General features: G+C 38.5%; 1 protein-coding gene across 1 annotated transcript in view; it reads left to right on the top strand.

Moving 5' to 3' along the window:
* Window positions 1-25,514, top strand: part of MYH15 (myosin heavy chain 15) — a 146,066-nt gene that overhangs the window by 49,892 nt on the left and 70,660 nt on the right. The window contains exons 15-25 of the mRNA XM_011285970.4: window positions 1,358-1,534; window positions 2,606-2,738; window positions 5,789-5,856; window positions 6,690-6,777; window positions 9,609-9,726; window positions 10,631-10,754; window positions 14,838-14,974; window positions 18,419-18,674; window positions 21,824-22,066; window positions 23,105-23,281; window positions 24,984-25,129. Coding sequence (XP_011284272.2) covers window positions 1,358-1,534; window positions 2,606-2,738; window positions 5,789-5,856; window positions 6,690-6,777; window positions 9,609-9,726; window positions 10,631-10,754; window positions 14,838-14,974; window positions 18,419-18,674; window positions 21,824-22,066; window positions 23,105-23,281; window positions 24,984-25,129 — 1,667 coding nt within the window. The remainder of the gene's footprint in view (window positions 1-1,357; window positions 1,535-2,605; window positions 2,739-5,788; window positions 5,857-6,689; window positions 6,778-9,608; window positions 9,727-10,630; window positions 10,755-14,837; window positions 14,975-18,418; window positions 18,675-21,823; window positions 22,067-23,104; window positions 23,282-24,983; window positions 25,130-25,514) is intronic.

Genomic DNA, 25,514 nt, shown 5'->3' with positions numbered 1-25,514 from the left:
AGATATGCAAATATGAGAATCCTTGATTTTCCTTCCAAAACCTGCTTTTCTGTATATGTATGTACCTTATTTTGGTTCATGGCAGCATCCATTGCCCATTTTCTCAAGCCAAAAACCTGGTCATCGTTCTCTTTCTATCAAACCCCACGTTCTATCCACCAGCAGCAGACCTTGCTCTGCTTTTGAGCTATGTCATATTTCAATGACTTCTGACCACCTCTAACACTATCACTAATCTGGACAGGGGTCAGTAAACTGTGGCCTTGTGGGCCAAATCTAGCCTGTGGCCTGTTTTTGTAAATAAAGTTTTAATAAAACATCGTCACACCCATTTTATTTACATGTTGCCACTTGCCGCTTTCAGGGCTAAAATTGCTGAGTGGACGGCAGAAGTGTAATGGGGACCACGTGGCCCACAAAGTCTAACATACTTAATACCTGGCCTTTTAAAGAAAAAGTTTGCTGACAGGGGTCATCGGGTTTTCTACCACATATTCTTTTTTTTGTTGTTTTTGTTTTTGCAACCCTTTAAAAATGTAGAAACTCTTATTAGCTCATTGGGTCTCCAGTACAAGCCATGAGCAGGATTTGGGCAACAGGCTCTACTTTGCCAATGCTGTTCTAAACAAATGATCTTTTTAAAGCAAACATCAAATCACATGACTTTCTGTTAAAAATCTACAAAGACCTCCCATTACACTTAAAATCCAAATGTCTTAGTATGGCCTGGACAGCCCTTGGGATCCAATACTGCTTACCTCTCTGGCTTTATCTCATACCATATGCTCCATCTCAGAACTACCTTAGTTCTGTCCACTCTTGCCTCTGGCAGGACCTCAAACTTGCCAAGTGTGCTCCTGCCTCAGGGCCTTTGCACTCATCATTTTGTCTGCCAAGAATACTTATACACAGATCTTAGGATTTGCTTTTCTCATTTAGGTCAGAGGGTTTTACTTGACTATCCCACTAAAATAGCTCCCAGTCAGTCCCCTAGTCATTGTTGATTTCTTTACTTTGCATGATTTCTTCAGAACACTAATGGGAAACTAAATTATTTATTCTTTGTTTACTTGACTAGTATCTTTCTACTCCATTAGAATGTAATCAGTCTGAGGACAGGCACTTTGTGTATGTGGCTAATGGCTACATTGCCAGCTCCTACTGGTATCCAGCACTTGGTAGGTATTTAATAAATATTTGTTGAATGGATGATTGACTAGTTATGTATAGTGAATATTCTTTCCCTTTGTCAAGTGATTAGGTTCCTGGAATAAGAATTTGCATGAGTTCCCACCCCCTTTGAAGATACTGTTTCCTGGTGTTTTCTACATCTGCTGTTCATATGTATCTTCAACAGCCAATGGGCATCTTTTCCATCCTTGAAGAGGAATGTATGTTTCCTCAGGCTACAGATGTGACTTTCAAGACCAAACTTTTTGACAACCATTTTGGGAAGTCGGTTCATTTTCAGAAGCCCAAGCCTGATAATAAGAGATATGAAGCTCACTTTGAACTTGTCCATTATGCAGGAGTGGTAAGTTACTTCTAGACCCTCAGCCCTGAATTTTCCTGACTCAGGCTCAAATGCATTCAGTCAAAATCCCTAAATAATATATAAGTAAAATTTAGATTAAATGAAGAGATGAACAACAACAACAAAAAAATCTCCGTTCCAGAAAAAAAGTTGGTGTAGCCTTTTAGCATTTAGGAAATGAAATACCCATACTATAATAGTATTCCATGTGCACAAAGGTTAGAAATTTCAAAATAGACCCTGTCATCCCAGCTCAAAGTAAGACAGCTTCAGAAAGTCATGGAGATCATCAAAGTCATGGGTTTTTTCATATTTGTCCTTCCTTTTAACTTAACATTGTGTGAATGAATGATTTCAACTGATCTTTTTATTGAAGTTTTTTAATTTTTTTATTCTCTCATAGAGACATATTCACTGTAAAGTAATGGCCTCCAAACTATGGCCAACAAAGGTTTCCAATGACTCTCGCTGCCTCTCCTCATTTCCCTACTGGTGTGTGTTGCCCCTTTTTTTCTGCTTTTCTGCTTATGGTCAGTGATTCCGGATGGAACAGAAAGATAATTGATGAAGGATAAAATAATACTTCAGCCTGAAAGTGACCTGCCAAGTGTACATAAATGTGCTTGTAATTGTCTTCTTTCAAATCCTTGAATATTAATTATAATGATATTTACAGTAAAATATCATTATAATTGCTAATTTTTTTGAATGTTCAGTGTGTGTCAGAGACAATTGGATTTTTCTCATCTATTCTTGCCTAGGAAGGAGAGCTGATGTGAATTGTTTCTACTGGAAATACAATTTAATTCTTTCTCCCTCTCCTTCCTTAGCTGTCTCTCTCCCTTCCCTCCCCTTCTCTTCCTTTCTTTCTACAATGTAAATGGTAAAGCCTAAGAATCTCTTCGGGTTGCGCAATGGAACTCCTGGAGTATTATTCAGTACTGTTAACTCAAACTAATTTAAAGTTAAAGGACCCATACAATTTATGATTTTTTTAAAGGAATGCACAGGTTGCTATGTTAATTTATGCACTCTCTTCTTTTGTTACCTGCACTGCATGCCTTTCCAAAGGTGCCTTATAACATTAGTGGCTGGCTTGAAAAGAACAAAGACCTTCTTAATGAAACAGTGGTGGCTGTATTTCAGAAGTCATCAAATAGACTGCTGGCAAACCTTTTTGAAAATCACATGAGTACTGACAGTGGTGAGTTGAACAATCTTCCCTAATTTTTTAGCTTTAGAATGGAACCCATGGCTGCCTCAGCACTTATAAAAATCCTTGCTTCTTTCCTGTGATATCTGTGTCTGCTCCCTGTGGTCTGAGTCATCCCCTCTTATTAGCCTTTCTGTCCTCAGGCTGGTGGTTCTTCAGGGAAATGGTGCTTTGAGATGGATGTATTTCAAGGAAGCTGCTCTACTCTGCTTTTATCTTCTACTCAACCCAGCTGCAAAGAGGGAGCAGCAAACCATATTTTGATAAATGATTTTGGGGAAATAACAAGCCTCTTTAATCTATATTCCCCAAATATCTTGGATTTCTCCTTCACAGTGCTTTTATATTACAGTAATTTGGGATTATTATAAGCTTCATGAGGGCAGGGATTAGGTCTGATTTATTTAATTGTAGCCTCAAGCGTGTAGCAAATGCCTGTTTAGCAGACACTCCATAAATATTTATTGGCCAACAACTAATCTTGTTTAGTACTTTGTAATTTACAAAGCACTTTTATATATATTATCTTACTCAGTCCATGCCATGACACTTTCAGATACAGAGAGAGGAAAATGTCTTCTTACCTTACAGAAACAAGTACAGAAGAGTCAAGGAGAATCCCCAATTTCACAAATCTACTGTTAAAAGATAAACTAAAGCATGTTAAAATTTTTGAGCATTTATTTGAACACAAATTAATTCAAATGGGGTTGTGTCAAACCCTCAGTGTTTAAGACTTTTCCACCAGCAGGAGCTCAGGGAGATACTTTATCGAGAAAACATAGAAGCAAAGTAAGGAAGTTATTGACTGGTTGTAGTTTAAAGCCTAGTTGACTGTGATTGGTTGTCCTTAGCAGTTTGATTTTAGGGCATGTACAAGCTTAGATTATGGCTTGCTAATATAGGCCACTACGGAGTCTGAGCCACATCAGTCTAATGGCCCCTTGTTTAGTTGACTTAACACTAGTAAATTCAAAGCCAAGGTAGGAAGCAGAACTTCTGCTTCCTGGCCTGGTGCCTATACCACTCTCACTGTCTTCCAGAAACAAAACAGAGAGATGTACAAGCTACATGTATTTAGGACCTAATTCAGACTTTTGCACAATGATACAAAGGATTTGAAGATACTGAGCCCACATTGCTAACATCAGCCACACAACTGGATTAATGCTAGCTACAGAGGGAAGCTCTCCATGATTCATAGCAAAAGTCACAGATTGGAAGGCCCCGAGCAGAGCCTTGCCTTCACATGGTTTGTTTGGTCCACATGGGTTAAAAAAAAAATCAGAAGTTGCCATGTACACAGTTGGGTTTCCTTTTGTCTTCAAAAAGCGGAAAACATGGGAAAAGAGAAAAACTGGCCAGCCTAGATTCAGATACCCTTGTGGCAATGGGTGAGGTGTATCAGCTCTTCTTTAAGGGATGTGTGCTCTCATTCCCTAACCTTCTCACTGCCCTGCTGTCTCACACCCAGCTTCAAGTTAATTCCTGGCCCCATCAGGCTGATTTGGGACTCCTGATTGACACGGTCAAGAAATGGAGAGAGAATTTGGCACTTCCTGGCTTCATCAGCACATGATGACATAATTCAGGAGCGAGCCTGAAATCCTGTTGGCCTGCCTTGAGAAGAGGTTGAGAAATGAAAGCTATTGTATTTGGACCCTGATAATCTTCAGGCAGCACATTTGCCTGATTCTAATGGTTTCTAAAGTGCCCCTGAGCAGTCAGTTAGTGACTCCTAAGCTTACAGCTCCCAAATGGGTCATTCTCTGAACATAAGAGATCAGGCAGCGGTTCAGGCAGAGAATCAGAGAGGAAATCATCTTCTAACTCTTCAGAGCATGTGCTGTGTCCCTTGGAAGTAGAAAAGAAGAACTATCTAGAATGTCTTTTTTGGGGTGATTTTTCAAGAACCTCCTGAAAATACTTGCCTGCATGTTTCTTATTCATCCAAACATTAAATTACCCATAATAACCATACTTTCTTCTGGGGACTCCAAGTACTTTAAACCAAAGTTGTAATTTAAAAAAAAATATTAATAATGGAAGGTAATAGTATTCTCTTTTCATAGATGGAGAAACTAATGTACAAAGAAGTCAAGTGATTCATTTGGAGGGCCTGGGACATGTCAGTAGGACATTAGTGATTAGGTTTTAGGACATCTGCTCCAGCACAGGTACTACTCAGGCACAGGGAAGATTTTGTTTTTCATGTTGGCAGCTGGCCCATTTTTTCCAGATTGCCTAGGGATTTTGCGCTTGTTGTTGCTGTACATCTTTGTGAGTTAGCACTACACAAATGTTTGTAAAACAATTTGGCTTAGCATAGATTCTTTTGCTACAAGAAAATGGAAATAGATGGTTTTTTATAAATTATAAAAGTGATGCATGGTGTTGCCAAAAACACAGACTATATGGAAAAATAAAAAGAGAAATGTAAAAGTTACCTATAATTTCATCTAGAGTGGTAGCAATTGCTAACATTTTGGCCTACACTCCTCCCAATATTTTTTATGTATATAGTCACTAATAATACAACTACACTGAAAACCATGTATAGATACCGAGGATCATAACACACAAACTGTAACCTACTTTTTCTCTTAAAATAACTCGTAGAAATCCTTCCATGCCAGTAATATGGATCCACATCATCATTTTAAAAGGTCACAGTGTTTCATTGTATACACACACACACACACACACACACACTCTCTCTCTCTCTCTCTCTCTCTCTCTCTCTCTCTCTCTCATAATTTAATCAGCCAATCCATTGATAGACATTTGTTGATAATTTAATTTTCTGCTTTGTTTTTTTGCAGTAACTAAACAATGCTGCAGCAAGTTTCTTCACACAGTTGCCTATTTCCTTAAGGAAGAGCACTAGAAATAGACATTTGTGTTGAGACAAATATTTCTAAAGCTTTTGATAGATGTTGCCATATTGCTTCTAGAACTTGACGAATTTATACTTTCATCAACAGGGTATGGTAATGTGACAAGAAAAGAGCTTTTTAAATGCTTTCTTCTTCTTTTTTTAGCTCTACAGTTTGGGGAGAAGAAACGCAAGAAAGGAGTTTCATTCCAAATGGTTGCATCTCTGCATAAAGTAATTTTTAATTGCATCTATTCATATATTAACTACTTCACAATCCGCATATATTATTATTTATTTGAAATTTCACATCTTCAAATGAGGGCAAAGCATTTGAAGTTAGCCGAGTTGGAAAAGTTGAAGTCTATCTTGATATAAATGGTTTTTCCATGGACACTGTTGGTGCCCCACCTAGGTCCCCTTTATCAGCCCTGCACCCATCTTCCAGCTGATAAGAATGTCAGCTCATAACAACTCACAGGTGCCAGGATTGCCACTGTCAAATGAGAAGCTAAGCTATGTCCTTACTCACCCTTGTAGACTCTGGCCCCTTTCTTGCTTCAAGGTAGGGACTGAGTGTGGTACAATTGGTGCATTTATGCTCAGAGCTCATTCAGGGATCACTTTCGACTTTGAATCCATATCATTGCTTTTTTCTTCCCCTATCCTACCCTAGTTCTCAAATAAACCCCTCAAACCAGAATCCCCTTCTCAGATTCTACTTCCAGAGAATCTGACCTAAGAAGAATTTGCATACCGAAAACTTGAAAAACAGTTTATGTGTTCAAGTCATTTTATTGCCCAGTCATAAATTATTGCTATCAAATTCAAAACAGGTAGATCTGATTCACAACAGAACTGTATCTGTCAGATAAATATTGGCTTGTCATAGGAAAGAAATAATGTATGGTTTGGTAAGCAGGGAAAATGTTGAATTCATTATTTTATTGTTGATATGCATCTTGGCTTTACGATTAAGTTGATGGACTTGGAGACAATTGTGAGGTAGATTGGTGTTTTTAGTGATTTGCAAAGTGATTTTGTGTTTGTTATGGTCTCTATTTAAGGAAAACCTAAATAAATTGATGACTAAGCTGAAATCAACAGCACCTCATTTTGTGAGATGCATAAATCCCAATGTGAACAAAATGCCAGGTAAGAACTAGACTTCTTTGTAATCCGTACTGGGGAATACATTTGATTCAAGCTATGTTGAATGTCTTTTTTAAAAAAATTACTGGTCCCTTTTATATAAGAGTAGATTTCTGATAGAAAAATGAAAGTAAGTTAAAAGCGAGGTCTTCAGAACTTCCTTAAGATTGCTTTTGAATTGAGATTCAAGTGGACATACAGAAGGATTTCACGAATCCGACCCAACTGGGTAACATTAGAATGCTTGATATTAGCGTTGAAATTCCTCCTTGAATTTCACACTAAAACCTGGATGAGCTTCTATGCCATTGTCTATGAGGGCAAAGTATAATAAAAGGAATTAGATAATCACTGGAGGAATTAAGGTAGATATTTAGGCATAAAGGAGATTATTTGATCTGAATTATCTAAATTGACCATAAAGACAGTTCCTAAATCCATTTCTAATTGTTAAGAACTCCCTCCAGTCTTCCTCGCCAATACTAATATCTTCCTTCTCCCTATAGCACCCATCTCTTTAGCTATGTCTTCTGAGGCATGGGCAGTTTTTTTTTTTAATGTTTGTTCCCCCACCCCAGTTTTATTGAGATATAATTGACATATAGCACTACAGTATAAATTTAAGGTGTACAGCACAATGATTTGGCTTACATATATTGTGAAATGATTACCAAGTTTAGTTAACATTCGTCACCTCATATAGATATTTTTTTCCTTGTGATAAAAATTCTTAGAATTGATTCTGTTAACTTTACTCTTTTGACGCTTAACTTTTCAAATATACCATATAGCAGTGCTAATTGTATTCGTCATGTTGTATGTTACATCCCTAGTACTTATTTATCTTATGACTGGAAGTTAGTGCCTTATGACCACCTTCGTCCAATTTCCCCTTCCTCACCCACCCCCTGTTTCTGGCAAACACACATCTAATCTCTTTTCCTATGAGTTTGGGTTTGTTTGCTTTTAGATTTCACATATAAGTGAGATCACACAGTATTTATATTTCTTTGCCTGACTTATTTCACTTAGTGTAATGCCTTCAGTGTCCTTCCATGTTGTTGCATATGGCAGGACTTTCTCCTTTTTTATGGCTGAATAATACTCCATTGTGTATACATGTATATATGTATGTATGCACACGCACGCGCACACACACACACACACACACACACACACACACCCCTCACCTTCTTTATCCATTCTTCCATCTCTGAACACTTAGGTTGTTTCCGTATCTTGGTTATTGTAGTGGATGCTTTTTGATGAAAGGACAGCAGTAGGTGGGTGGTGGTAAATTATTTGTTTGTGTATTTAATTGCCCAAACAAAGTTTTTACCATTATTAACTACACGGATTGCTTTTCTTACATAATGGGTTTGAAGATTCTCAGACTTCTTTTTGGAATTACAGGCTCCTATATAACTTGGTCAGAGGCTGTCAGCTCAAAGTTATATGTGTGATACACACTTAAGTCTTCAGAGCACTAATCACCTTTGGAATATGTAGCCAGCCAGATGCTGCTGATTCTAATTTCTGAGGTTCTGTAGTATCTTGCATTTTTATTAACCTCCTGTAATTAAGACCCTAATCTTGACAGCCTGTGACCTATTTTGGGAAAGTGTGATACTAAACAATGATACTGCAGTTTGGGTTTTTGCAACACAAACACTTCATGTTCATTGACTCTGTATGTTTTTGTCTCATTGTTTCTTATCAGCTGGGTTTCTGAATGCATCTAGGGACACTGCTTCCATTTGGCAAGAAATCTAATTAGCTGCCTCTATTTTGGAGCAATTCTGTTACCTATTAGAGTTGTCTCCCATAGAGTCAGCTCTGATTTTAGCAGTTATTTTCTTTTTTTTTTTAAGTTATAAGACAAAGTCATAAGAAAAGCTTTGTGATCTAATCAAGACAGTTTTTCATATGTGCTTAAAGAGAATAGCATGATTGACCTTTCGGGGTCATAGAGGTCCACTTGTTCCCCTTCTTACAGATCATCTGTTTCTATCTATGAAAGGAATTAGAGTACAGGAAGATGAATATATGGCTTAGAGTTTATTTCTGTGACTTTGGACATAAACAGAGAATCATCTGATTTCCATTTACTTTCATAGCCCTTTGTGTTAAGAGGAACACTACTTGGCTTCTTCCTGAAGACTCCTTGGAAGGCTCCCTGGAAGGTTTATCTAAGGCTTCTCTCAGAGATTGCTGCTGCAGCTCTAGTAGGGTTTCATCTGATAAACGTGGAAGTGATAGGAAGATGCTTATGCTATAGAATAAAACTTAGGTGCTCTCAAGATAGTGAGGAGAGAATGTAGGCTGGCATGTGCTCAAGTCTTTCGTAAATAGTAAACAATTTTGTGGCTGTGCTCATCTTCTCCTCTCTTTGTATTCCCCCTTCTTGTCATCCCTTTTCCTTCCTACTTGGAGGTGGCAGTTGCCTTTTGTGTTCTTATGCTCCTTTCTGGCTGGTTCTGGCCAGAGAATGGATATAATGCCAGCTATTTACAATTCTAGCAAAAATGTATTCTTTTTTGCCTTCTAGGTGTATTTGCTTATAAAACTTGACAAACTGTGAGTTAAAAGGTTCATTCTGTGTTAAAGGAATTTTGAGTAAATCCTATTTGGAGTAAATCCTATTTGGAGACTCTTGCATGAAAGGATGGGTACTGTGAGTGTCCTCAGGCTGGGGAGTGAGTGAATGCCTACTACCTATTATGTAAAGAGCACAAAATTCAAACATTTTTAAATCTCAAGATGCAGCAATTAGGACAAAATCTTGAGTAATAATCTTTTTTGGACACAGACTAAGCGCGGCCCTTCTTCTTCAGGTGTATTGGACCCTTACTTGGTTCTGCAGCAGCTGCGTTGTAATGGTGTCTTAGAAGGGATCAGGATATGCTGTGAAGGTTTTCCGAACCAACTGTTGTATGCTGATTTTAAACAAAGGTAAACATATACATCCTAGGACCCAAGGAACCTAAGGCATTCTGCTTTCCTCTCTTTCTGAGTGTTTAGGCATGCATTGTTTGTTTGGTTGATGTCCTCCAGACTACAGATCGATGTGTTTTGGTGGTGGTGAGATATATGATGACAGAGTTCCATTATTACTTCCCCTTAAATCCAACATCCATGTAGCTGTAATATCCTTAAATCTCTATTAACGGATAATAGACCTACATATAGAAGAAATATATACAGAAGAAAGACATGGAGGCTGAATTGAATTTCTGAAATGTTGTATGTACTTAATCGTAGCTGCCTTCCAAGTAGGCTGTTGCTTTACTAGCAAGCCTGTGAAAGAAAGGAAGCCAGCAGGGTGTGTGGCAGGCCGCAGGAGAGGCATTTTTGCTTTCTATTTCCTGAATTCCGAAAGTGTAAATTATAGGTCATCAAGTAAATTTGAGCCAAGTATGGTAGAGTAGAAAGAGTACCTGTCTCAGAATTAAGAGGCATATTTCTAGTTCTCTGCCAGCTCACCATTAGGGTGAAGAAATCTTGGAAGAGACATTTAATGTCTCTGCTTTTCAGTTTTCTTACCTGTACAATAGAGATACTTAAGCCTGGCTCTTTCTCTCCCTTTGACTCTCAATCTCTCCTTCCGTCTGTAACTGAGCAGAGAATCAAATGATGTTGTCTCTAAAGTACTATAAAAATACACACTATTATGCCAAAGTAAGGTTTTATTGCTTGTATCCTCATTATTTTTTCCAGGAGTTTTGCAAAAATTGAACATATTGATAGGAGAGGTACAAGTATGTACCTTCTTTGCCTCACTTGTCCAAATTATTCTTCGTTTGAATCATATGACCTCTCTGATCCCAGGACTTATTCTTTACCTATTTTAAATTAGGTACTGCATCCTGAACCCCAGGGCCTTTCCAAAGAGTAGGTTTGTGAGCAGCAGAAAAGCCGCTGAAGAATTACTTGGCTCATTGGAGATAGACCATATCCAGTATCGCTTTGGAATCACTAAGGTAACAGAAAACTAGGAAGAATGCATTTGGAGAAGAGTGGGAGGAAAGAGTGTGTATCTTAAAATAAAATACCCATGAAAGTGCAATGATAAGGCATTCTACAGTTCTTGTGACCGCAAATAACACAAATAGAGCTTGGTTGAAAGTGGAAACTTCAACGCTATTTGGGAGAAAACTCAATGTTTCTTAAACCTCAGTCTTGAGTACATTTGCATTTTTATAATTATTCATTTAAGTAAGTTTGGGCCAAGATATAAAATATTGAATTAACCTTGCTGTGCTAGAAAATGTGCATCGACATCAGAGCTAGAAGAAGGTAAATCAGCTTATTGGAATGAACTGCTTGTATGTGTGTGAATTGGTTTATACACAAGTACTCTTTTAGGGAATTAATTCTAGGAGAGTATATGAGTAATTAAAAATGTTTAAGTCCCTGGGTGGTTCAGTCAGCTAAGCGTTTGATTCTTGATTTCGGCTCAGGTCTTGGTCTCAGGATTGTGAGATGGAGCCCCACGCTGGGCTCTGTGCTGAGTGTGGAGCCTGGTTAAGAATCTCCCTCTCCCTCTCTCTCTCTCTCTACCCCTCCACAACTCACTTTCTCTCCCTCTCTCTCTAAAAAAATAAAATAAAATAATGTTAAGATCAACCCCACTATCTAAAAAAAATTAATCCAAAATTAAGTCCCTTAAGTGTAGTTTGCTAAATTCTGTCTCATGTTAGATGATTTTGGAATAATCCACATATTATGGGAAACTTCTAATAGATTTGGTTTTAGTTGATGGTCAACATCAAGTTGTTCCTAATGACATCCATAGAAGGACCAAATTGTTAGAAGGAGAATTGGAAGGTCTAGGGTAAAGAGCTCACAGAAAAAGAACTCCATTAGGACATGATTATAAAATGTTAGTCGACTCCCATCTTTGGGTTCTTGAGAGTCTGTTTCTGGTGTTCGTTGTTTCTGCTGATTTCCACTACTGGCCTCTTGCTTCCTTGTGTGCTTAGTTATTTTTGCTGTATACTACTTATCTGGACTAGGACTAGCATGAGTAAAAAGAGCCTCCTAAAGCACAAAATTTTAGAAGAACTCACTATTAAGGTTATGTAAGTACTGACTTATACAACCTTAAAAGTGAGAGCTTCCTTAAAATTGTGCCTGACACCTCACTCACCTCATCTTGGCCATTACTAATAATTCTTGAAAAAGTGTATGTGGACTCATTAATATCAAAGACAAAGTGAATTCTCTGGAGCAGAGATCAAAAACTTTGGTGTAAGGTCCATCTACATGGACTATTTTTTATATGTTAAAATGGTTTGAGCAATCCCTATCAAAATAACACCAGCATTCTTCACAGAGCTAGAACAAACAATCCTAAAATTTGTATGGAACCAGAAAAGACCCTGAATAGCCAAAGTAATCTTGAAAAAGAAAACCAAAGCTGGAGGCATCACAATTCCAGACTTCAAGCTATATTACAAAGCTGTAATCATCAAGACAGTATGGTACTGACACAAAAACAGACACTCAGATCAATGGAACAGAACAGAGAACCCAGAAATGGACCCACAAATGTACGGCCAGCTAATCTTTGACAAAGCAGGAAAGAATATCCGATGGAATAAAGACAGTCTCTTCAGCAAATGGTGCTGGGAAAACTGGACAACAACGTGCAGAAAAATGAACCTGGATCATTTTCTTACACCATACACAAAAATAAACTCAAAAAGGATGAAAGACCTAAATGTAAAACAGGAATCCATCAAAATCCTCGAGGAGAAAGCAGGCAAAAACCTCCTTGATCTCGGCCGCAGCAACTTCTTACTCGACACATCTCTGGAGGCAAAGGAAACAAAAGAAAAAATGAACTGTTGGGATCTCATCAAAATAAAAAGCTTCTGCACAGCGAATAAAACAATCAGCAAAACTAAAAGGCAACCAACAGAATGGGAGAACATATTTGCAAATGACATATCAGATAAAGGGTGAGCAAACAAAATCTATAAAGAACTTATCAAACTCAACACCCAAAAAAACAAATAATCCAATGAAGAAATAGGCAAAAGACCTGAATAGACACTTCTCCAAAGAAGACATCCAGATGGCCAACTGACCCATGAAAAAATGCTCAACATCACTCATCATCAGGGAAATACAAACCAAAACCACAATGAGATACCACCTGACACCTGTCAGAATGGCTAACATTAACAACTCAGGCAACAACTGATGTTGGCAAGCATGTGGAGAAAGAGGATCTCTTTTGTACTGCTGATGGGAATGCAAACTGGTGCAGCCACTCTGGAAAACAGTATGGAGGTTCCTCCAAAAATTAAAAATAGAACTACCCTATGACCCAGCAATTGCACTACTAGGTATTTATCCAAGGGATACAGGTGTGCTGTTTTGAAGGGGCACATGCACCCCAATGTTTATAGCAGTGCTATTGGCAATAGCCAAAGTATGGAAAGAGCCCAAATGGGATACAATGGAATATTACCTGGCAATCAAAAAGAATGAAATCTTGCTGTTTGCGACTATGTAGATGGAACTGGAGGGTATTATGCTAAGTGAAATTAGTCAGAGAAAGACAAATATCATATGAATTCACTCATATGAAGAATTTAAGATACAAACAGATGAACAGAAAGGAAGGGAAGCAAAAACAATATAAAAACAAGGAGGGTGATAAAACATAAAAGACTCTTAAAAGAGAGCAAACAGAAGGTTGCTGAAGGGGTTGTGGGGGGAGGGGATGGGCTAAATGGGTAAGGGGCATTAAGGAATCTATCCTGAAGTCATTGTTGCACTGCATTGTATGCTAACTAACTTGGATGTAAATTAAAAAATAAAAATAATAAATTAATTAAAAATGGTTTGACATTAAAAAAAAATTTTTTTTAATGTGTATTTATTTTTGAGATAGAGAGAGACAGAGCATGAATGGGGGAGGGTCAGAGAGAGGGAGACACAGAATCCAAAACAGGCTCTAGGCTCTGAGCTGTCAGTACAGAGCCCGACGCGGGGCTCGAACTCAGGGACCGCGAGATCATGACCTGAGCCGAAGTCGGCCGCCCAACTGACTGAGCCACCCAGGTGCCCCTGGTTTGACATTTTTAAATGGTTGTTTTTTAAAAAGAAGGGGGCAGAGTAAGAGGTGAGGAAGGAAGGAAGAAGAGGAGGAGGAGGAGATGAAGAAGATTCTTTAGATCTATGAAAATTCTATGTGATCTATAAAGTCCAAAATATTTTCTATCTGGCCTTTTACTGAAAAGTTTGCAGACCCCTGCCTGGCACTTCTGAACACTGCATGGCTGAATCTAACTTAAAATTTAAACCAGGTTCCCTTGACAACCTACACATTATTAACAGATAAGGAGAATAGTCTATGTTCTTTTTACTTTAAGTTTATTTATTTTTGAGAAGCAGTGAATTGGAGAGGGGCAGAGAGAGAGAGAGAGAGAGAGAGAGAGAGAGAGAGAGAATCCCAAGCAGGCTCTGCACTGCAGAGCCTGATGGGGCTTAAACCCATGAAGTTGTGAGATCATGACCTGAGCCGAAGCTGAGAGTCAGATGTTTAACTGATTGAGCCACCCAGGCACCCCAAGAATAGTCCATATTCTTTTTTTCAACGTGTTTTTTTTTATTTTTTATTTTTTTTATTTTTGGGACAGAGAGAGACAGAGCATGAACGGGGGAGGGGCAGAGAGAGAGGGAGACACAGAATCGGAAACAGGCTCCAGGCTCCGAGCCATCAGCCCAGAGCATGACGCGGGGCTCGAACTCACGGACCGCGAGATCGTGACCTGGCTGAAGTCGGATGCTTAACCGACTGCGCCACCCAGGCGCCCCAAGAATAGCCCATATTCTTAAGGAACCAAAATAACCACAAGATTAAATAAAATATTTTTTGCAAACTTTGAATTTATAAAATCAAACTTTCTAGAATGTGCATTTTACCCACTGAGTAAAACTTGACAAGAAATACAACTAATCAATGAGTATATTAGTTTATACAGTCATTCATTAGACATTTAATAAATACCCATTGTGAGTGGAAGTAATATCTGACTTATTTCTTTTAGGTGTTTTTAAAAGCTGGTTTTCTGGAACAACTGGAAGCAATGAGAGATGAGAGACTTTCTAAAGTCTTCACAATGTTCCAAGCCAAAGTACGGGGCAAACTGATGCGTATTAAGTACCAGAGGATTCTGGAAGAGAGGTATGATATCACTACCCTTCACCCCCACTGCTAGAGTAGTGGTGTACCTAAATCAATGTGACCTTATCTCATTGTCTTATAATAGGTCAAGGTAAAGAACTGCAACCTCTGCTTATGTGGGGACATCACTTAAAAATTTTAAATCATAGAACACCAAACAGAGCACAAAGGGCTTTTATTGCCTTATCCAACCAAGTATAAACATAATTCAGGTATTTCTTGTATTGTTTCCAGCCTTCCCTTTGGAGAGATTCTTTATAGTCAAGGAAGTCTGGATCTCTGAGGATGGTGTGACTCACATTTCGTAATAGAAGCAGACCTGGAAAAGTTTGCATGCCTCCCACAGTCAACTCTCAGGAAGTTTGCTGCAGAGTGGGGAGGTGTCCTGACCCCTTTCCAACCTCCCCTGGGTCAGAAACTATGGCTGTTGGTGATATGTAATCCTAACTCTGTTACTTCATTTCAAGCAGCCTCACTAGGGACATTTATCACATTTGGACACTAAGGTATAGGTTTTGTCTAATAGAACCATGGAAAGCAAGCTTGTAAAATCTCCAAACAAAGGGATTCTGAAAAACAGATTCTGCAATTGTTGCATTTATTTTTTTCCATGGTGTAGTTTACCTTCTGAAGACAGGTCCACAGGTCTTGGTATAACTTGTTTAATTGTCAGTGTATTAATTCCTTCTGTTTTTCCTAAGAAGAAAAATATCATTACATGGTGATACCAAAGATATTAGAGAGACCTCTCCTCAGAGTCTTTTGTGACTCAGTGCTTGGTATGGTATGGGAGTTTGGGGATTAGAAGACATGGCTTCTAGGAGTAGTTTTGTGAACATGGGTAAAACTCTTAATTTCTATATAGTTTACTTCCTTCATCTATAAAATGAGGTCTTTACTATTCATTCCTTCTAAATCATTGGATGGCTTTTAAAAAATTATTATAAAATGTTTCAAATACACAAAAAATACAGAAAATATTCTAATGCATACTCATGGAGCTTATCATCAAAGTATTTCAATTCCTAACATTTCATCTATAATTGCTCACAATTAAAATATATACAAAATTAAAACCCCTTGTGTATTTCTCCCTTGATCGAGGTCCTATACCTACTTTCCCAGATCCTGAATTTGTTTTATCATTCCATGTTTCATTAATGTTTAATATATAAAATATATAAAGGTATGTTTTCATATCTTTAACCTATTTTTCTATAGTTGCTCAAAACATTAAAAAAAATAAATTAACAGATATAGTTGAAACCCCTTGTGGATTTCTGCCTTGATCCAAATCCTACGGGGATATATAGATACCCTTAAAAAATTATGATTTTACATGTTTTCAGTATTCACATAAATAATATTCCATATATTATCCACATAAATAGTTCCTTTATATTCGGAACTATTTTTGAAACCTTATTTATTTATTTATGAGAGTGTGCACAAGCATGAGCAGGGGTGGGCCAAGAAAGAGGGAGAGAGAGAGAATCAAGCAGGCTCCATGCCCACCAGAGCCTAACTCAGGGCTCAGTCTCAGGACCATGAGATCTGACCTGAGTAGAAACCAAGATTCAGACACTTAACCAACTGAGCGAGTCACCCAGGCACCCCTGAAATTTATTAATGTTTATAAATCTAGTGCTAGACTATGGAGTTTAAATGCTCTATAGTATTCCATTGTACAAATATATCATGATTTATTTATCCACTTTCTAGCCCAAGTAAATTTAACTCATTTATAATTTTTGCTATTAGGAACTGCTCTGTAGTGTCGTTTTTATAAATATCTGCTCCTGCATGTATGCAAGAGTTTCTTGAGTGCAGTATTACTCAAAATGCTGGTTCATGCAGTGAGAGTTTGTTGATAGCAGCTGGTGAAGTTCACACTTTGAATAGCTTTCTCTAGGGTATGAATTATTAGACTTTAGCTTACACACAACTCCATCTTCATGAGATATTGTCAAAATGCTTTCCAATTTACTCTTCACCAGAAGTGTATGAAAGTCTCATTGCTCTGTATTGCTACTAACTTGCAGTATTTTGGACTTCAAAACTTTTACCAATCTTTGTCATATTTCTTGCTTTGGGGAAAGCTATCATTTCCCTTTTAAGATGATGTTTACTGTAGATTTTTTCTTTTTTTAGGTATGATATATTGTGTGGAGGACATTCATTCCATACTATTTCATTAAGTGATTTCAACAGTAAAATGGTTAAATTTTTTCTGTATCTAATGAAATAATCCCATGGTTTTTTTGTCCATTAACCTATAAGTGTATTAAATTATATTAATAGATTTTTTAAATGTTAAAAGGACTTTATTTTTGAAATACCCTTATTGATGGGTTTGGTTGTAGTATAATCATAAAGATTTTTGCAACAATGTTCATGAATAAGTTTGGTCTGTAATTTTATTTTCTCCTTCTGTGTTATCTGACTTTGGATCAAGATTACCTTAACCGTGTAAAACAAGTAGAGAATGTTTCCTCTTTGTAAAACATGAAACAATTTATTTTGATTGTCTATTCCCTGAATGGTTGGTAAAATTGCCTATAAAGCCATGTAGATCTGGTGATGGGTTTTTTTTTTTGATATATTTTTATAATTTTGATTCCATTTATTTAACAACATAGGTCATTGAGATTTTCTATATTCTTGAGTCAGTTTAGATGAGTTTCTTTAAAAAAAAAGTACATTTCAGAGTGCCTGGGTGGTTTGTTGGTTAAGTGTTCAACTCTTGGTTTTGACTCATGTCATGATCTCACTGTTCCATAAGTTCGAGCCCTCCATTGGGCTCCACGCTGACAGCATGGAGACTGCTTGGTATTGTCTCCCTCTTTCTCTTCCCCTTCCCCTGCTCTCTCTCTCTCTCTTTCAAAATAAATGAAAATAAACCTAAAAAAAATTCCCAGAGTAGAATTTTTTCTTCATCCTGAGCCCGTAGCAAATCAGATGTATTTCTCTTTGACATCACTTTGTGCCAGTGGTGAATTTTTAAATTTTTCTTTTCATTAAGGGTGACATTCGTTGAAAGTCTCAGCCTGTCTCTTTATCCATATGGGTATAAAAACATAAATCCCTACAATATCAAAACTGGATCCCTCATTCCATGAAGATGGCCAAGGTATACACACATTCACTTTTTGTTAAGGTTTTTTTGATCCCTCTTTCTTTCTTTCCTCCTTTAGGCTCAGTGCTCATTGAAGGGATGTAATGGGAGTATTTGGGGGACACCTAGCCCACAATATTGCTAGCCCCAGAAGTCCTCATAAGGCTTTTGCCAGAATCAAATGAGAACCCAGATGTAGAAGTGCTTTGAAGACTAATGAGAATTTTTAATGACTCCTAAAAAGATATGCTTCTTAAGGATCTTAATTGGGAAAATAACTCTCATATAGCCTGGGTTGACTTGCTTTTATTCTTTCTCTTTTGATTTAGGGATGCACTTCTTTTGATCCAGTGGAACATAAGAGTGTTCATGGCTGTGAAGAACTGGCCCTGGATGAGGCTCTTCTTCAAGATCAAGCCTCTTGTTAAATCTGCTGGAATGGGAAAGGAGATAGCTGCTCTGAAGGAAGAGCATGTGCAACTGCAAAAAGCCTTGGAGAAATCAGAATCTGAGAGGGAAGAATTGAAAGCAGAACAAGTCTGCTTCATCAGGGAAAAGAATGACCTGCTTCTTCAGCTGCAAGCTGTGAGTGGCCCCACCATTTGTTCTTCAAATCAAGTTTTTAATTAGAGTCTCTTGTTTTGCAGGCAGTGTTCACTTGAGAAAAATGAAGCATGTGCTTTTCAGATACTATAGCATTTCACCAAACACAATGGAAATACTTAAAGAGACACCCTGTTTCATAGTGAAATGATTTCATTGGCAGGATGTCTTTGAAAAGGGGACAAACTATTAGATGGGTTTTAACTACATTAAAGCACCATAATCTATCACGGGAGCCAGGAAGCTCTGGGTCTTAATTTAAGTTTTGTATGTAGCTCCATACAAATCAAATTTGCTCCATTAGCAAATCAAAAGACAGGATTTAGTAGATCCCAAGAAAAGCTTTACTGAGATCTTCAGGATTATTGCAGTATGTTTCTAATCAGTTTTCCTGATTTTGGTCTCTCTACTTCCCCTTCCCCAGTCTAAATCAACTTTACTCATCAGTCCAATTCTTAAAAACATCAGTCTCGACATTGGCTTTGCATCAAACTTATTGGTGGAGCATTAAAAAAATAAAAAGAAAGATGTCTAGACCCCACTGTCAGATATTTTGATTAAGCAGGCCCTGCATGAGTCCAAATAATCTATATGGGTGATTCTGATATCCAGTTAGGATTGAGAACCGTAGCTCTGTCTTAAACAAACAATATGTTGCTTTTCTGATCAATAAGCTTCAGATCCTGCAGGATGTGTGTTGTAGACTCCAGACTCCTTTGAGCCTACATCTCCAGTCTGATGCCAGTGTGCCCTTACTCGCTGCCTTTCACATTCCTCTTCTCTGGCCACTGGGACTGCTGTTATCCTCAAATATACCAAAGGCAGGGATGAGATTTTATCCACCTTTATTATATTTTCCACCCCACTTAGCACAGTGCTAAGTTAAAAGATACCAGGTTCCACTACAATTATATACAATTTATAATACAATTCGTACAATACAATTACAAAACTTTTTTTCCTGCTTTTTTTAACTTAAGTGGAAAGTAGGGAAAATTTAGTAATTTTAGACAGACCCAAGTTATTCTTTTATTTTGGGGCTATGCTATTCATCAGTGTTCCAATAGGCCATATTTTACATAAGAATTTCACCCAGACCTATAGTTTTGATAAATATTTAACATAGCAGTAGTTCCAGAACCTTAGTGCATTTCAGCCTCACCTGGGATGCTTGTTTGAAATACAAATTCCTGGGCCCCACTCCAAACCTACTTTAAATTCATACTGTGAAAATTACAGTTTGTAAGATCATGTTTTGTGTGGCTCAGGGGAGAAGCAGCTTTGGATGAGATCTGGCCTTCCAGTCTTCATCATTCTGCCTATGAACAGAGAGTATGGCCAGTGTTACCTAGGCTGGTACGGAAGATAGAAATGGACCCCACTCATGCAGGGGGTGGTAGGTAAAAGCCTCAGATACATGATAAAGGATCAGCGTGGGGAGCATGGGAAACACATTCAAGCCAGTTCCTGGGAAAACCCAGGAAGGCTAAGATGAGTTCAAATTGTAACTGAGATTTTAAGAGTTGACAGAGCTATGAAATATGTTATTATTCACTTTTAAGGGACACAGCTGAACACAGTAGGGATCAAAAAAAAGAAAGATTCTTATAAAATCATTTACTTACTCAAAATACCAGCAGAAGTGAGTGAACCCATTCCAATCAACATCCTGAATATGTGAGAGAAGAACTGCCATCAGGGAGAGGATGTTCCTACTGTTAGCCTGACATACCATTGCTCAGTCGGCCCCCAAATCCTGCTGTCATGTTTAATGAAGGGATCAATGATGGTCGATTGGACTGTCTTCTTCATTCAGTGATGATGACAGATCCAGTACACATACCGAATGGAATAGAGTGAATAGCTTTCTGCTTGTCGACCTGGTATGAACTAAGATCAAATGTTCCCATTATTTCCCAAACATTGGAAGCTTCTCTGATCTGCATGGACTCTTCCTGCTTTGACATTTTTGTTTTGTTTTTAATTTGTCCCTTCTCTTCGCTCCTCAGTGATGTTGGAGATTTACTATTCTATGCCTTCCCCATCTGTGCCTCTTTGGGCACCATTTGTTGGGCAGATGGCCATTCTCTCACCAAAAATTAGCCAGAAACCAATGGTCTAGAATTTTGTCTTTTTTTCTTGATCTGAGTTAATGAAACAACTTATGCAAGGCAAATGGATGGTTAATAAGTTGTCCAAAGTGGTGTATTGTATAGGATGAATGAGGTCTAGAGATGGAAGACAGAGATGTATGTGAAGTTATGTTGCAATGACACCATGGTAATTAAGAACTTGCTCCCAAAGAAAAGGTTTTATTTTGCCTCAAACAGAGACAAATTAGAGAGGTTAAAGGTTATAAAACAAGTTTTGTAGCAAAAAGACAATTGACCCCTTCATTTTTTTTTTTTTTTTTGCTTGACCCATAACACAGGAAGAATGGGTCACTCCATGAGAATTGGAGACAACACATTTGAAAGAACAAAAGGAAAGGCTATTTTACACTTGCTGTGTATGACTTTTAGAATTTACTCTGGTAGAACATTGAGGAAAAGATTTTCACTGGAAGCAATTGTGAAATCTAGTTAGTGACTTGGAAATAAAATTTATGAATTCTAAATTCAGCCTATAAATAAAAAATACACAACTACTTGTTAGAGGATACCTATATGTATTAAACAAGTGCATCAGGGCACTTATAATAACATAAATCTTCTAGTGTCTGAGGGAACACTGCTTTCTTAAAAGACTGTATTCTGAGCAGGTATCAACCTCAAACTCTATGCCCATGTGGATGCTTCCAGAAGCTGTGATTTAAGCAGTACACCACTGATTTTTGGAGGCATGTTATCTCCTTTAGGCCACCAGGATTCTATTAAGTGCTTTAGAAGAGGTAATCTAATCTACTGAATGGCCCGAAAGATCAAAAGCACCTCCAAGCACCAGCAACTCCTCCACTTCTCAACAATAGGATCAGGGAACTGGGAATATTATTTCACCTGCTGAGGAAAGGCGGGTGAAAGTGCTGGTCACAGGGCAGGCAATTATCTCTTTGCTATGCGTTAAGCAGCATTTTCGCCTAGCTGATAAATTATTTCCAGCTGTTGGCAACAATTTTCTCCTCATCATGGCAGGAGCAAGAGACCCTGGCAAATGTTGAAGAGCAGTGCGAGTCGCTGATTAAATCCAAGATCCAGCTGGAGGCCAGAGTCAAGGTGCTGTCGGTGCGGGTGGAGGAAGAAGAGGAGATAAATTCCGAGCTGACTGCCAGGGGGCGGAAGCTCGAAGATGAATGTTCCGAGTTGAAGAAAGAAATCGATGACCTGGAAACACTATTGGCGAAGTCACAGAAGGAGAAGCGTGCTACAGAGCACAAGGTACTTTTTCTATAATGTTAGGGAGGCCTGGATGCCCCAATCCTACTCCCTGTCGGGTTCCGGCACCAGACTTGCTTGGCTCAAATTAATTAACACGATGGCCTCCAACTTTGCAGCAGTGGGAGTCAGACTGGCGTAAAATGAAGTATCTGATGAACTGTACTGTCCCCATTCAAATTTCCAATTCACACTTATGGAGCCCCACTTAATTTTCCAAATGATACATTTTCACTTGTTTCAATCTTATTACATCTGAAATCTAATAGAAAGAGCAGAAGGGTTTCATTGGGCCTCTAAGTATCCTTTTTAGGGAAGAGAGCTAACATGATACCGTTTACTGAAAGGTGACTCGGGGGTATGTCTGAACCCCTAGCTCTGCCATTAATTTAAACTTTGACCTTGAAGATGTCACTTTAATTCCAGTTAAAGACTTTGACGTGCTGTCCGCTTCAGTTGAGGGTTTTAACTTGTGCATCTGTGTATGGATTGAAACTAGCTGAGGACTCTGTACCAAACCTCTGATAAACAACTGGTCTCTAAAATGACACTGTAATTTTGGCAGATGATTAAATAGCAACTCTTGTGCCATTGGTTCCCTTTCATAAAAAGCACGTGGGCCTGATACAGCCAGCTTCCATTTTTATGTATTTCAACAGCTGGAATGCTTCTTTCATTGCCACTGTCGGGATGTGAGACACCACAAGATTCCTATGTGCCCCATGAATACTCACAAAACTACCTTTAGTGGTGTTCTTGTTATATAATAATATGACACTCTAAAAATGGCATCAAATGAGCTATCCTGATAATATCTGATTAACCTGAATACCTCATTCCCTAACTGTGTGTGTGTGTGTGTGTGTGTGTGTGTAAGAAAAAGTGAATTTAGAGTTTTTAACAGTATATTGAGAATTTGGTTCTTTATGACATTGGATACCTCCTGAGACTATACTAGAAAAGAGAGAAGATGGCCGTTAGCATTATGTCCACCTTCCCAGTGGAAACTCTAATGCTGCTATCATTGTTGTCTTCCCATAGGTCAAGAACCTGACTGAGGAAGTCGAGTCTCTAAGTGAGGATATCGGCAAACTGAACAGAGCGGCCAAGGTCATGCAGGAGACCCATCAGCAGACCCTGGATGACCTACGCACAGAGGAGGAAAAACTCAGCAGCCTGAGCAAAGCCAAGGTGAAGGTGGAACAGCAAGTAGATGAGGTAGGTAGTGTACTATCTAGCTAGTTTGCTCCCCACATGCATACAAACCTCTGAGTTTTACTCAATTTACTTGACAGTTTTGGAAAAACTTTGTGGCATGGCTTGTTTCCTCAATATTTGGAAACAGAGGTTTAGTTTTTCTTAATGTACACTGAACCACTACAGTAGAAGAGAAGCCCCAGCATGTGATCTGTCAGTTTTTAAATGCAACCTTCATACAACCCTGGGCAGTGGGAGAGCACTGAGATGAATTATAAAAGGTTATCCCTGTAAGTGACTGAGTTTTCCTCATAGCTCCCACGGAAACTGGTGTTTTGCCCGACGATATGCTGGTTCTCTGTTTGACGTGAGGTTGAAAGATTAGTTTCAAGGCCCTGTTGTGTCTCCAGTGGTGTGCTGAGGTTTATTTATAATTGAAAGATATGTAAATCACAAGCTGTGTGCTACCTACACTTTGGTAAAATACTTGTGAGATTCTAAAGATGGTGTCCGTGTTCTGCCTCCAAACACCCTGTGAGATGAAGATGTTTCAAACCACTCTTAATGGTTGCCTCACCATTCCTCCTACCCCCTGCCCCCTGCCCCACTGACATAGCATATGCATTCACTCTCTTATTTGTCCCAAAAGCTTAGCCTTTATAAAATTGCTGACAAGGGTGGTCTGGTTTTATTTGCATTATTTGCTTCTTTTTCCTCATGCTTTTCTATCAATTTCCTCTATTACCTGTTCGTTGTTTCAATTCTCTTCCCATTTCCACTGCTGGTGTGTCTCACAAAGCCTCCGTATAAGGATTTATTGTGTGTGCGTGCGCTCTCTCGCTCGTACACATGCACACAATTACTTGTTTTCTCCTGGAGTTTATCTACTTTCAGGTTTTTACATACTCCTTCCAGAAATTCTCCCACCTCCTCCCATTTGAACTTCGTATATTTTGCTGGTTACAGGAAATAGCTTCTACTGCTGAAAAGTAATCATACCAATGATCAAATAGACACAGTGTAATTGTTATCTATCCTCCTGCTAAACCAACCTTGGTATTGACAACACTAATCCAGACAAAACCGGAATGTTCTGACCACCTCGGTGGGAAACGAGAATATGACATAATGTTATGGACTAGAAGAGGGTCCCGAGGTGGTAAAGAAGGTATAGAAATCATGTCACGTGAGATGGGTTCGAAAGGGTCTGTGATCCTGAGTTGGGAGACTCAGGAGAGCTGCCTAACATTCATGGATGATCGTGTGGAGACATATTTGCTTGGTGCTGCTCCAGGGAGCAGAGTTTAGACTCACGAGAAGAATTTACTGAGAACATTTTTGGCTTCTTATGAAGAAGCACCCCTGAGTGAATGGACTTACCCACCCATGAAATGAGCTGCTGTGTGAAGAAGTGGGCCTCCCATCAGTGGGAAACAATCAAACAAGGCCTCACTGGTTATTTATCATTGGTTCCTTCCTTAAGACCCAGCCTCATATTCTTTAATCTCAAAAGTTTTCTTTCATCACTGTAATTTCTAGATTTTTTTTGTTGTCCTAGCGATGCATGCAATATATATTTTTAAATATCTACATAACTGGGCATCATTTACATAATCTGTGCTGTATTTTTCTTTTCTTCCAGAAGGTAAGCGTTAGTGAACACATCTAGTGAAGTATAAATTTTACGTTATTTATTTGGCTGAATAATTACTCCTTTTGTCAGCTTGAGGGTGCCCTTGAGCAGGAGAGGAAAGCGAGAATGAACTGTGAAAGGGAAAAGAGCAAACTGGAGGGCGATCTGAAGCTGAACCTCATGAGTGTGGAGCACCTGGAGAGCGGCCAGCTGCAGCTGACAGAAAAGCTGAGGAAGTAAGTCACCTCGCTGTGGACGCGAGATTCGGGGAGACCTTATATTGGAAGGAATAGCTTTCTCATGGCACTTAGCCTCATGACTCCAGGGCCAGATGTCTCAACACCTGACTGGGAAGATAACAAGCCTAGGAAATGAATTTTCTTTTTGTTGCTGGACTATTATATGGTTGTAAAAAGAGAGTAAATGCATAATCTAGAAGAATATGACTGAGGAAGCATCTGACTAGCAGACTGGAAAGAAAGGTGTAAAGCCTATGACTTGTGAATTATTGAAATTTGAGGCTACAAGTCCAAAAATAAAAATGGCTCCCTTCTTTTACTCATGATGAGACCAATGGCATAAAAAGTAAAACAAAACAAAACAAAAAAAACTAAACTAAAC

This window comes from Felis catus, chromosome C2, assembly GCF_018350175.1.
Source record: "Felis catus isolate Fca126 chromosome C2, F.catus_Fca126_mat1.0, whole genome shotgun sequence".
Classification (NCBI taxonomy): Eukaryota; Metazoa; Chordata; class Mammalia; order Carnivora; family Felidae; genus Felis; species Felis catus.
The sequence above is the reverse complement of the archived record's forward strand: the minus strand, read 5'-3'. Positions and strand labels throughout refer to the sequence as shown.